This window comes from Tachyglossus aculeatus, chromosome 18 (genome assembly GCF_015852505.1).
Source record: "Tachyglossus aculeatus isolate mTacAcu1 chromosome 18, mTacAcu1.pri, whole genome shotgun sequence".
NCBI lineage: Eukaryota > Metazoa > Chordata > Mammalia > Monotremata > Tachyglossidae > Tachyglossus > Tachyglossus aculeatus.
Genome location: NC_052083.1, coordinates 9,062,856 through 9,075,608, shown reverse-complemented (window position 1 = coordinate 9,075,608; position 12,753 = coordinate 9,062,856). Strand labels below are relative to the sequence as shown.

Below are 12,753 nucleotides of genomic sequence, written 5' to 3'. Positions count from 1 at the left end.
AGCGCTTAATAAATGTCTTTATTATTATTATTATTATTATTAAATACGAAGGAATGGACACACTTCGCCGCAATCCCACCCGCCGCCGCTAGAGTCCGCCGTCGCCCGAGACTTTCAGCCCGGGCGAAAACTACGTTTCCCAGGAGGCACCGCTTCCGGCCGGGGGGCGGGACGGGCGCCTATTGGTGGAGGGGATGAGCGACGGCCGCCCTGGCCAATAGGAAGCCGGGGGCGGGGAGACGCGGGGACCAATGGCAGGGGAGGAGGGGCGGGCCGGCGGGACCGCCTCAGGCGCGGAGGAGGAGGAGGAGGAGACGGGTGCGGAATGAGGGGCGGCCGCAGGCCGACGGCGACCGGCTCGGCCGAGCCGTCGTCCGCCCCCGGAGCCGGAAGGAAACGGGACAGCCGTGAGTGAGCGGCCCGCCCTCCCGGAAGCGGAAGCGGCGGCCAGCCAATGGGAGAGCCGGCCGTCTGGGGCCCGGCCAATGAGGGGCGGGGCTGGCGGGGAAGGCAGCCAATCAGCGCGCGAGGCGGGAAGGGCTTGAGGCGGGCGAGGCCGCGTGCGGGGGCGAAGCGCGAGGGAGCCGGGGGGGGAGGGCCCCCTTCATTCATTCATTCATTCACTCATTCATTCATTCGTATTTATTGAGCGCTTACTGCGTGCAGAGCATCATCGTCAATCGTATTTATTGAGCGCTTACTGCGTGCAGAGCACTGTACTAAGCGCTTGGGAAGTCCAAGTTGGCAACATCTAGAGACGGTCCCTACCCAACAGCGGGCTCACAGTCTAACAGGGGGAGACAGAGAACAAAACCAAACATGCTAACAAAATAAAATAAATAGAATAGCTATGGACAAGTAAAATAAAGAAATAAATAAATAGAGTAACAAATATGTACAAACATATAGACATATATACAGGTGCTGTGGGGAAGGGAAGGAGGTAAGATGGGGGGGATGGAGAGGAGCACCGCGCTAAGCGCTTGGGCCCCTCCTGAGAAGCAGCGCGGCTCAGTGGAAAGAGCGCGGGCTTGGGAGTCACAGGTCATGGGTTCGAGTGCCGCCTCCCCCACATGTCTGCTGTGTGACCTTGGGCAAGGCACTGCACTTCCCTGAGCCTCAGTTCCCTCGTCTGTAAAATGGGGATGAAGACTGTGAGCCCCCCGTGGGACAACCTCATCTCCTTGTATTCCTCCCAGCGCTTAGAACAGTGCTTTGCACATAGTAAGCGCTTAACAAATGCCAACATTATTCTTGTTATATTTGGAGTCAGAGGTCATGGGTTTGAATCCCAGCTCTGCCACATGTCTGCTGTGTGACCAGGAGGACTTCGCCTCCTCCAGGAGGCCTTCCCAGACTGAGCCCCCTCCTTCCCCTCTCCATCCCCCCCTCCTTACCTCCTTCCCTTTCCCACAGCTCCTGTATATATGTATATATGTTTGTACGGATTTATTACTCTATTTATTTTACTTGTACATATCTATTCTATTTATTTTATTTTGTTAGTATGTTTGGTTTTGTTCTCTGTCTCCCCCTTTTAGACTGTGAGCCCGCTGTTGGGTAGGGACTGTCTCTATATGTTACCAACTTGTACTTCCCAAGCGCTTAGTACAGTGCCCTGCACACAGTAAGCGCTCAATAAATACGATTGATGATGATGATGACAACGAGCTCACAGTCTAGAAGGGGGAGACGGACCACAAAACAAAACATGTGGACGGGTGTCTAGTCGTCAGAACAAATAGAATTAAAGCCAAATGCGCATCACTAACAAAATAAATAGAATAAAGAAGTAGCGTGGCTCAGTGGAAAGAGCCTGGGCTTTGGAGTCGGAGGTCATGGGTTCGAATTCCGGCTCCGCCACATTCATTCATTCATTCAATCGTATTTATTGATCGCTTAGTACTGTACTAAGCGCTTGGGAGGTACAAGTTTGCAACATATAGAGACGGCCCCTACCCAACAGTGGGCTCACGTCTGCTGTGTGCCCTTGGGCCAGTCACTTCACTTCTCTGAGCCTCATTACCTCATCTGTAAAATGGGGATGAAGACCGTGAGCCCCCCGTGGGACAGCTCGATCACCTCGTATCCCCTCCAGCGCTTAGAACAGTGCTTTGCACATAATAAGCGCCTAACAAATGCCATCGTTATTATTAATAGTAAGTAGGGGCTGGGGTCAAGGGTCACCCAGGTTTGAGTGGGCCGGGGTTTCGGTCCCCGCAGTGTCCTGGCGGAAGCAGAAGCTCCTGGACATCCACGAGGCGCTGAGCCGGGACCCCGTGGACGTGGAGGCCCTGCGGGCGGCCGCCCGGGGCCGCGGCGGGCTGCTCAGCGACCAGGTCCGCAGGCGGGTCTGGCCCCGGCTCCTGGGCGTGAATCCCTACGACCTGCCGCCCCATCCAGGTAACGGCGGGCAACGGGCACGGACTGGGCCGGGCACGGATGGGTCGGAGTCGGGGTGGGTAGTGGGGGGCTCCCCTCCACCGGCCTTTCCCTCGGCCCCCTTCCTTTCCAGGCCGGAGCCCCGTCCGGGACCACAGGGACTCCAGTCAGGTGCGGATGGATGTGGCACGCTCCCTGGGGCGCTTCCCCCGAGGTGAGACCGGGAGTTCGTTGTGGGCAGGGATTGTCCCGCCTCCTTATAATAATAACAGTAATAATAATAATGGTAGCATTTGTTAAGCGCTTACTATGTGCAGAGCACTGTTCTAAGCCCTGGGGGGGGATACAAGGTGATCAGGTTGCCCCACGTGGGGCTCACAATCAATCCCCATTTTACAGATGAGGTCACTGAGGCTCAGAGAAGTGAAGTGACTTGCCCGAGGTCACACAGCTGTCATGGTGGAAGCGGGATTCGAACCCATGACCTCTGACTCCAAAGCCCGGGCTCTTTTCACTGAACCATGCAGCTTACTGTTATCATAATAATAACAGTAATAATAATAATAATGATAGCATTTGTTAAGCGTTTACTATGTGCAGAGCACTGTTCTAAGCGCTGGGGGGGATACAAGGTGATCAAGTTGCCCCACGTGGGGCTCACAATCAATCCCCATTTTACAGATGAGGTCACTGAGGCTCAGAGAAGTTAAGTGACTTGCCCAAGGTCACACAGCCGTCATGTGGTGGAGGCGGGATGCGAACCCATGACCTCTGACTCCAAAGCCCGGGCTCTTTTCACTGAACCACGCTGCTTACTGTTATTATAATAATAACAGTAATAATTATAATGATAGCATTTGTTAAGCGCTTACTATGCGCACAGCACTGTTCTAAGCGCTGGGGGGGGGATACAAGGTGATCAAGTTGCCCCACGTGGGGCTCACAGTCAATCCCCGTTTTACAGATGAGGTCACTGAGGCTCAGAGAAGTGAAGTGACTTGCCCAAGGTCACACAGCCGTCATGTGGTGGAGGCGGGATTCGAACCCATGACCTCTGACTCCAAAGCCCGTGCTCTTTTCACTGCACCACGCTGCTTACTGTTATTATAATAATAACAGTAATAATAATAATGATAGCATTTGTTAAGCGCTTACTATGTGCAGAGCACTGTTCTAAGCGCTGGGGGGGAAACAAAGTGATCAAGTTGTCCCACGTGGGGCTCACAATCTCAATCCCCATTTTCCGGATGAGGGAACTGAGGCTCAGAGAAGTGAAGTGACTTGCCCAAGGTCACACAGCAGACATATGGCGGAGTCGGGGTTTGATTGTCAGCTGTGTGACTTTGGGCAAGTCACTTCGCTTCTCTGAGCCTCAGTTCCCTCATCTGGATAATGGGGATTAAGACCGTGAGCCTCCCCGGGGGACAACCTGATCACCTTGTAACCTCCCTCACCTTTTATCCCCCCTCCCAGCGCTTACAACAGTGCTTTGCACATAGTAGAAGCAGCGTGGCTCGGTGGAAAGAGCCCGGGCTTTGGAGTCAGAGGTCGTGGGTTCAAATCCCGGCTCCGCCAATTGTCAGCTGTGGGACTTTGGGCAAGTCACTTCACTTCTCCGGGCCTCTGTTACCTCATCTGGAAAATGGGGATTAAGACTGTGAGCCCCCTGAAGGACAACCTGATCACCTTGTAACCTCCCCAGCGCTTAGAACAGTGCTTGGCACATAGTAAGCGCTTAATAAATGCCATTATTATTATTCTCTGTGCCTCAGTTACCTCAAGGTAACTCCCCCAAGGCCTTTCCTTGTTCTTTCCCCTTCTTCCTCTCCCTCTGTCGCCCTGACTCGCTCCCTCCTTGTTTCAATTCATCCACCCCCGCAGCACTTATGTGCGTCTGTAATTTATTTATATTAATGTCCGTCTCCTCCGCTAGACCGTTAGCTCGTCGTGGGCAGGGAACGTATCCGCTTGTTGTTTTATTGTAATAATGACGATGGCATTTATTAAGCGCTTACTATGTGCAAAGCACTGTTCTAAGCGCTGGGGAGGTTACGAGGTGATCAGGTTGTCCTTCAGGGGGCTCACAGTCTTAATCCCCATTTTACAGATGAGGGAACTGAGGCCCAGAGAAGTGAAGTGACTTGCCCAAAGCCACACAGCCGACAATTGGCGGAACTGGGATTTGAACCCATGACCTTTGACTCCAAAGCCTGGGCTCTTTCCACCGAGCCACGCTGCTTCTCTATAATTATGGCATTCGTTCGGGGCTTACTACGAGCCAAGCACTGGTCTAAGCACCGGGGTAGATACAAGGTAAACAGGTCATCCACGTGGGGCCCGCAGTCTTAATCCCCATTTTCCAGGCGAGGTGACTGAGGCCCAGAGAAGAGAAGCGGCGTGCCCGACGTCACACAGCAGACAAGTGGCAGAGCCAGGATTAGAACCCACGACCTCCGACTCCCAAGCCCGGGCTCTTTCCGCTAAGCCACGCTGCTTCTCTATTCTATTTACTTTGTTAGTGATAATAATAATAATAATAATGATGGCATTTATTAAGCACTTACTATGTGCAAAGCACCGTTCTAAGCGCTGAGGAGGTTACAAGGTGATCAGGTTGTCCCACGGGGGGCTCACAGTCTTAATCCCCATTTTCCAGCTGAGGGAACCGAGGCCCAGAGAAGTGAGGTGACTTGCCCAGAGTCCCACAGCTGACAGTTGGCAGAGCCGGGATTTGAACCCATGACCTCTGACTCCAAAGCCCGAGCTCTTTTCCACCGAGCCACGCTGCTTCTCTGATGTGATGTGCATTTGGCTTTAATTCTATTTGTTCTGACGACTAGACGCGTGTCCGCTTCTGTCTCCTGTGCGGTCCCCAGCGCAATAAGCGCTCAGTAAATGCGATTGACTCTCCCCCCAACCCACCCCGTGAAAAAGGCCCTTGTTATCACCAAGTTACATTAACGACAACCTTCTTCGCACCTACTCAGCCTTCCTGTCCCGCCATCGACCCCCGGGCCTGGAATGCCCTCCCTCTGTCCATCCGCCAAGCCAGCTCTCTTCCTCCCTTCAAGGCCCTACTGAGAGCTCACCTCCTCCAGGAAGCCTTCCCACACTGAGCCCCTTCCTTCCTCTCCCCCTCGTCCCCCTCTCCATCCCCCGTATCTTATCTCCTTCCCTTCCCCACAGTACCTGTATATATGTATATATGTTTGTACATGTTTATTACTCTATTTATTTTACTTGTACCTATCTATTCCTTCCCTTCCCCACAGCACCTGTATATATGTATATATGTTTGTACATATTTATTACTCTATTTATTTATTTATTTTACTTGTACATATCTATTCCATTTCTTTTATTAGTTTGTTTGGTTTTGTTCTCTGTCTCCCCCTTCTAGACTGTGAGCCCACTGTTGGGTAGGGACTGTCTCTATATGTTGCCAATTTGTACTTCCCAAGCGCTTAGTCCAGTGCTCTGCACATAGTAAGCGCTCAATAAATACGATTGATGATGATGATGATATGTTTGTACATATTTATTACTCTATTTATTTATTTTACTTGTACCTATCTGTTCTATTTATTTTATTTTGTTAGTATGTTCGGTTTTGTTCTCTGTCTCCCCCTTCTAGACTGTGAGCCCACTGTTGGGTAGGGACTGTCTCTATATGTTGCCAATTTGTACTTCCCAAGTGCTTAGTCCAGTGTTCTGCACATAGTAAGCGCTCAATAAATACGATTGATGATGATGATGATATGTTTGTACATATTTATTACTCTATTTATTTTACTTGTACCTATCTATTCTATTTATTTTATTTTGTTAGTATGTTCGATTTTGTTCTCTGTCTCCCCCTTCTAGACTGTGAGCCCACTGTTGGGTAGGGACCGTCTCTCTATGTTGCCAACTTGGACTTCCCAAGCGCTTAGTCCAGTGCTCTGCACACAGTAAGCGCTCAATAAATACGATTGATGATGCTGATGATATTCTATTTATTTTATTTTGTTAGTATGTTCGGTTTTGTTCTCTGTCTCCCCCTTCTAGACTGTGAGCCCACTGTTGGGTAGGGACTGTCTCTATATGTTGCTAGCTTGCTTAGTCCAGTGCTGTGCACACAGTAAGCGCTCAATAAATACGATTGATTGATTGATTGAATGAATGAGTGAATAGAGGTAAGGGGCCGGGGGGAGGGCAGGAGCCGGGATTCAGGCTGACTGGGTCGTGGCCGCCCCTGTCCCTCTCTTCTCCCGCCAGGCATGCGGGCAGAGCAGAGGTCCGTCCTGCAGGGACAGCTGGTGGCCCTGATCTTGGCGGTGCTGCATGCCCGGCCTGAGCTGCACTATTACCAGGGCTACCACGAGCTCGCGCTGGCCTTCCTGCTGGTCATGGGGCCGCGCTCGGCCACTGCCCTGCTGGACCAGCTCTCCATCCATCACCTCAGGTACCACCCGGGGCCAGGCCGGGGCGGGGGGGGGAAGAAAAAAACCCCCAGCTCCCCGGCCCTCCCTCGTTCCCCTCATCACCCTCCCCGCAAACTCCCGTTCTGCCATCTCCCCGGCCCCCTGGCCCTGCAGGGATTTCATGGATCCCACAATGGACAGCACCAAGCACATCCTCAACTACCTATTGCCTCTCCTGGCCCGGGAGAGTCCCCGGCTGCATCGCTTTATGGAGAGGTAAGAGAAGCCGAAAGGCCCCCGCGTCGGCCTTCGGGTCGGGGAGGGTCCGGGAACGGACTATGTTGCCGACTTGTACTGCCCAAGCGCTTAGTACAGCACAGTGAGCGCTCCATAAATACGGTTGAATGAGTGGAAGGGGGGGGAGAAGGAGGTCGCTCGGGAACGGTTGGGGCTGCTGCGTCGGCGGTGGCTGGATCTTTGGACATACCATCCCCCCATCTTACCTCCTTCCCTTCCCCACAGCACCTGTATACATGTATATATGTTTGTACATATTTATTACTCTATTTATTTATTTTACTTGTACATATCTATCCTATTATTTTATTTTGTTAGTATGTTTGCTTTTGTTCTCTGTCTCCCCTTTTAGACTGTGAGCCCACTGTTGGGTAGGGACTGTCTCTCTATGTTGCCAATTTGTACTTCCCAAGCGCTTAGTCCAGTGCTCTGCACATAGTAAGCGCTCAGTAAATACAATTGATGATGATGATATTTGTTAGTTTTGTACATATTTGTTACTCTATTTTACTCGTACATATCTATCCTATTTATTTTATTTTGTTAGTATGTTTGGTTTTGTTCTCCGTCTCCCCCTTTTAGACTGTGAGCCCACCGTTGGGTAGGGACTGTCTCTCTATGTTGCCAGCTTGGACTTCCCAAGCGCTTAGTCCAGTGCTCTGCACACAGTAAGCGCTCAATAAGTACGATTGATGATGATCTTTGGAGTCAAACCGGTCGATCGACCGTATTTGGTGAGTGTTCCATGCAGAGCGCTGCTCAGGAGAGTCCGGTGCAACAGGATTAACCGATCCGTTCCCTGCCCCTAGCGAGCCGACGGTCTAGACGGGGAGACTGACGTGTTAAGATGGATCGGTAGTGTCTGAAGCGCCTCGGGGGTCTGTGTTTAGGGCGGACGTGGGCCCGGTTTTTGCCCTGAGTTGGCTGCTGACCTGGTTTGGCCACGTGCTCCCTGACATGGCCCACGTGCTAAGGCTCGCCGATTTCTTCCTGGCCTCACACCCGCTGATGCCCATCTACCTCGCCGCTGCGGTAAGCGAGCCGGGGGTGGAGGGGGTCCGGGGGAGCTCCGGGGGAGCGGGTGCCAGGGTGACGGGGGAGGAAAGCGGAGATTCGGGGGGCAGAAGAGCGCGGTGACGGGAGGCCCCGAGGGCCGGGACGACAGCCACGTCGGCCGGGCCGTAGGTGGTGTTACATCGCGAAGCCGAGGTTCTGGACGGCCCGTGCGACATGGCCCGTCTACACCACCTGCTGTCTCACCTGCCCCCGCGCTTGCCGGACGAGACCCTCCTGGCCCGGGCCCTGCAGCTCTTTGCCCACCACCCCCACCCCGATTTGGCTCGCCAGGCTGCCCCTCGGCATCGGAGGTGAGAGTCGGGCCGGGCCTGGGGATGGAGAGGAAGGGGAGGGGCAGCCTGGCCCAGTGGGGAGAGCACGGGCTCGGGTGTCAGAGGACTGCCGTGCCACCTTGGCCGAGTCGCTTCGCTTCCCTGAGCCTCGGTTGCCTCATCTGTGAAATGGGGATTCAGACTGTGAGCCCCGCGTGGGGCAGGGACTGTGTCCGACCCGATTAGCTGGGGTCTTACCCCCCCAATGCTGAATACAGCGCCCGGCACTTAGTAAGCAGCGTGGCTCAGTGGAAAGAGCACGGCCTTTGGAGTCAGAGGTCATGGGTTCAAATCCCACCTCCGCCACTTGTCAGCTGTGTGACTTTGGGCAAGTCACTTCACTTCTCTGGGCCTCAGTTACCTCATCTCTAAATGGGGATGAAGACTGTGAGCCGCACATGGGACAACCTGGTCGCCTTATATCCCCCCAGCGCTTAGAACAGTGCCTTGCACATAGTAAGCGCTTAATAAGTGTCATCATTATTATTATTATTATTATGGGTTCGAATCCTGGCTCTGCCAATTGTCAGTTGTGTGACTTTGGGCAAGTCACTTCACTTCTCTGGGCCTCAGTTCCCTCATCTGTAAAATGGGGATGAAGACCGTGAGCCCCACGTGGTACAACCTGATCACCTTTGTAACCTCCCCAGCCCTTAGAACAGTGGTTTGCACATAGTAAGTGCTTAATAAATGCCATCATCATCAACCCGATTAGCTGGTGGTCTTACCCCCCATGCTGAATACAGTGCCCGGCACTTAGTAAGCCGCGTGGCTCAGTGGAAAGAGCCCGGGCTTGGGAGTCAGAGGTCAGGGGTTCGAATCCCAGCTCCGCCACTTGTCAGCTGGGTGACCTTGGGCAAGCCACTTAACTTCTCTGTGCCTCAGTTCCCTCATCTGTAAAATGGGGATTAAGACCGTGAGCCCCACGTGGGGCAACCTGACCACCTTGTGTCTCCCCCAGGGCTTAGAATAGTGCTCCGCACAGAGTAAGTGCTTAACAAATACCATCATTATTATTAAGCCCTTAACAAATACTACAAAAAAAAAAGCACCCTGGGAAGAAGGATATTGGGGAAGAGCCAGGAGCAGAACTTAATTTCTCCTGGGAGAGGTGCCTCGCTTCCCAGCGAACCGTCTTGGGGATGCAAGATTGGGAGGAGATTAGAAGAACTGGCAGTCCTCTACTTCCCAGATCAGGTGCCCCGGTTCATCATCATCATCATCATCAATTGTATTTATTGAGCGCTTACTGTGTGCAGAGCACTGTACTAAGCGCTTGGGAAGTACAAGTTGGCAACATATAGAGACAGTCCCTACCCAACAGTGGGCTTACAGTCTAAAAGGGGGAGACTCTGCATCGCTCCGTCTCGTCAGGAGTAAAACTGAATTGTACCCAGTTGAGAGAGACTCCTTTTAATGATTCCCCCAAGGATTGATTTGTTCACTGTGATAAACGCGGCATTTGTCAAGCCCTTAGTGCGTCCCAAGCACTGTACAAAGCGCTGGGGTAGGAATAAGATCATGAGGTCCCACGCGGGGCTCACGGTAGAACAGGATTGAAGCCCCATTTTGCGTATGAGGAGACCGAGGCCAGAGACTTGCCCGAGGTCATACAGGAGGCACGCGGTGGAGCCGGGATTAGAACCCAGATCCTCCGGCTCCCAGCCTCGTGCTTTTTCCGCTAGGCCTCGCTGCTTCCCCTTTGTCTCCCTCTGAGCCGTCGTTTCGGACGGTTCGGGCCCAGCTTGAGCACCGGAGTGGGAGGGCGGGCCTGGGTTCGGCCAGGACGGTCCACAGAGCTCCCTCTGACCGCTGCCCTCTCCCACCTCCCAGCCTGGCCATTGGCTCCTTCCCCGCGCTGCAGGCGGCCTCCTCCAAGCAGCGGCCGGACTCCATCCTGCGGCGACGGCGGCGAGAGGCGGAGGTGGAGCCGGGACCGAGCGTCGGGGGCAGGTCCGGGGCGCCCAGCGGGCTGGTCAAGGCCGCGGTGTGGGGGCTGTCGGCCACCCTGGGGGCGGCCGCCCTGGCCGTCACGCACTCGGCCCTGGAGTGGGCCCCGGACTTCCTCCTGCAGCTTTTCTAGAGGACCGGACGGCGGCCCAGCCGGACGGGATCCCCCCGGACACCTCCCACCTCCTCCCCCCTCCCCAGACCCGCCGGCAGACAGACAGATGGAGGGCCCCCGGGGTGGGCCGGGAGCCCGAGGGGACGGACGCGGGGTCGGAGAGTGGGACAATAAACGCGTCGGTGGACACCTCGTGTCGAGGTCTCTGTCTCTGCTGGGCCCGGAGGGGAGAAGGGGCTTTCGGTGCTCGGGAAATGAGGGGTGGTGGAGAGGGACGGAGGCATCTGGGATTATTGTTCTTGCCTCCCACCGGCCTTTCTCCTTCCTTTTCTCGCCTTCCCTCCGGGCGGAGCGGCCCCCTCGTGGTCCGAGGATAATCGGAATCCTCACGATGGCACGTATTAATCAATCAATCTATCAATCGTATTTATTGAGCGCTTACTGTGTGCAGAGCACTGTACTAAGCGCTTGGGAAGTACAAATTGGCAACATATAGAGACAGTCCCTACCCAACAGTGGGCTCACAGTCTAAAAGGGGTATTAGCGCTTACTAGGTGCCAAGAACTGTCTTAAGCTCTGGGATGATCAAGTTGGTTCACGTGGGGCTCGCAGCCTTCATCCCCCTTTTGGAGATGAGGTCGCCGAGGCCCAGGGAAGCAGAGGCGACTTGCCCAGGGTCACCCCGCCGACGAGCGGCGGAGCGGGGATTGGAACCCGCGCTCTCCCGAGCCAGATGGAGGACGACGACCCACCCCACCGCCCCCGGGGAGCGCGGGACAACGCGCGACGCCTGCGAGCCCGTCCCACGGATCCCAGGGAGACTCCGGGAGACGGGGAAGGGCTGGGATCTTGCGGGGAGCGGGAAAGGGCGGCGTCGGGATGGGGGGGGCCCACGGCAGCGGCAAGAAGGCGCGAAGCCGCGTCTTATCAAGAAAGAGTCAACTTTATTCTCCTGCGGAGGTCGATGCTCCCGGAGCTGGTGCTACTGTGCTTAGGAAGGAGGTCGTGGCGGCTCCGAGCCTCCAGGCCCCGGCCCCAAACGGGGGCGAGGCCGCGTAAAAACCCGGGCTGGGCCGGGCCAGGGGTATGTACATGTACAGGCGGGGCGGGGGCTCTGGCCCGGCACGTGCGTTTCCTTTCGAGTCGGTACAAAAACATAGGTGCTATCTAATGAAACACGTTCCTGCTACCTGAATCGCTAAGTTAGGTTATTGTGCTGCTTAGTTATTGGAACGGGAGGGGAGGGGAGGGCAGGAAGGGGGTGGGGGGGGGGACGGGGGAGCTGGGGAAGTGGAGGAACAGTGCGGGGGGGAGAGAGGGAGAGAGAGAGAGAGGCCTTGTGTGCGCTGGGCCACGCGTGTGCGATTCGGGGAGAGGAGGAGGCCCGCGTGGACGAGGAGAAGGAGAGGATTGCGTGCCCCTCCCGGGCCTGTGGAAGCGTGGTCCGGGTCTCCCGGCCAACGTGGCGGAGCGGGAGCAGATGCCGGGGTCGCCGGCTAGGCGCGCCGCTGCCCGGATTTGTACTTCCGTGTGGGCCGTCGTATTTACTGAGCGCTTCCTGTGCTCGGAGCACTGTTCTAAGCGCCTGGGAGGTACGGGTCGGCAACGTACAGACACGGTCCCTACCCTAATTGTGCGCTTAGGCGTGTCCGTGTCGGTGAGGGGGAGTTGGAGGCCGTGGAAGCATCGAAGGGAACTGACGTCCGCCTCTGTCGCCGGTCTCCAGATGGCTATCTGGCGGGGCGGGTGGGGGGTCGTCTAATGATGGGGTGAGGCTGTTGGGATGTGGAAGGCCGGCGATGGATGGGATACCCCTGAAAGCGAAGCCTGAGTGTGTGTGGGGGGGGTGCGTGTGTGTGTTCATTCATTCAGTAGTATTTATTGAGCGCTTCCTGTGTGCAGAGCACTGGACAAAGTGCTTGGGAAGAACAAATCGGCAGCAGATAGAGACGGTCCCTACCCAACAACGGGCTCACAGTCTGTGTGCGCGTGGGGGTCTGGGCATGTGTGTTGGGGTGTGTGTGTGCATGTGTGGGGGAGTGTGTGTACATGTGTGCGGGAGTGTGTGTACACGTGTGTGTGTGTGTGTCTCCCTCTCTCTCTCTCTCTCCCTCTCTCGGTATCGATCCATTCCCAGTTGCAGGTCCCCCCTGCCCCTCGGGAACCAGGAAAGGGGGTCCCCCCGGCCCGGGACCCGGCCGTGGGTCGGGGGGCGAAG

The 12,753-nt window shown here is 55.2% G+C and overlaps 1 protein-coding gene across 1 annotated transcript; it reads left to right on the top strand.

Annotated features, from left to right (window-relative positions):
• The first annotated feature begins 303 nt into the window (after positions 1-303).
• LOC119940278 (TBC1 domain family member 20-like) lies at positions 304-10,714 on the top strand. The gene is made up of 8 exons (XM_038760448.1): positions 304-407; positions 2,224-2,403; positions 2,516-2,596; positions 6,640-6,826; positions 6,960-7,061; positions 7,973-8,114; positions 8,268-8,449; positions 10,304-10,714. Exons 1-8 carry the CDS (start codon positions 326-328, stop codon positions 10,551-10,553), a joined length of 1,206 nt encoding a protein of 401 aa, XP_038616376.1. The 5' UTR covers positions 304-325; the 3' UTR covers positions 10,554-10,714.
• Positions 10,715-12,753: the final 2,039 nt, after the last annotated feature.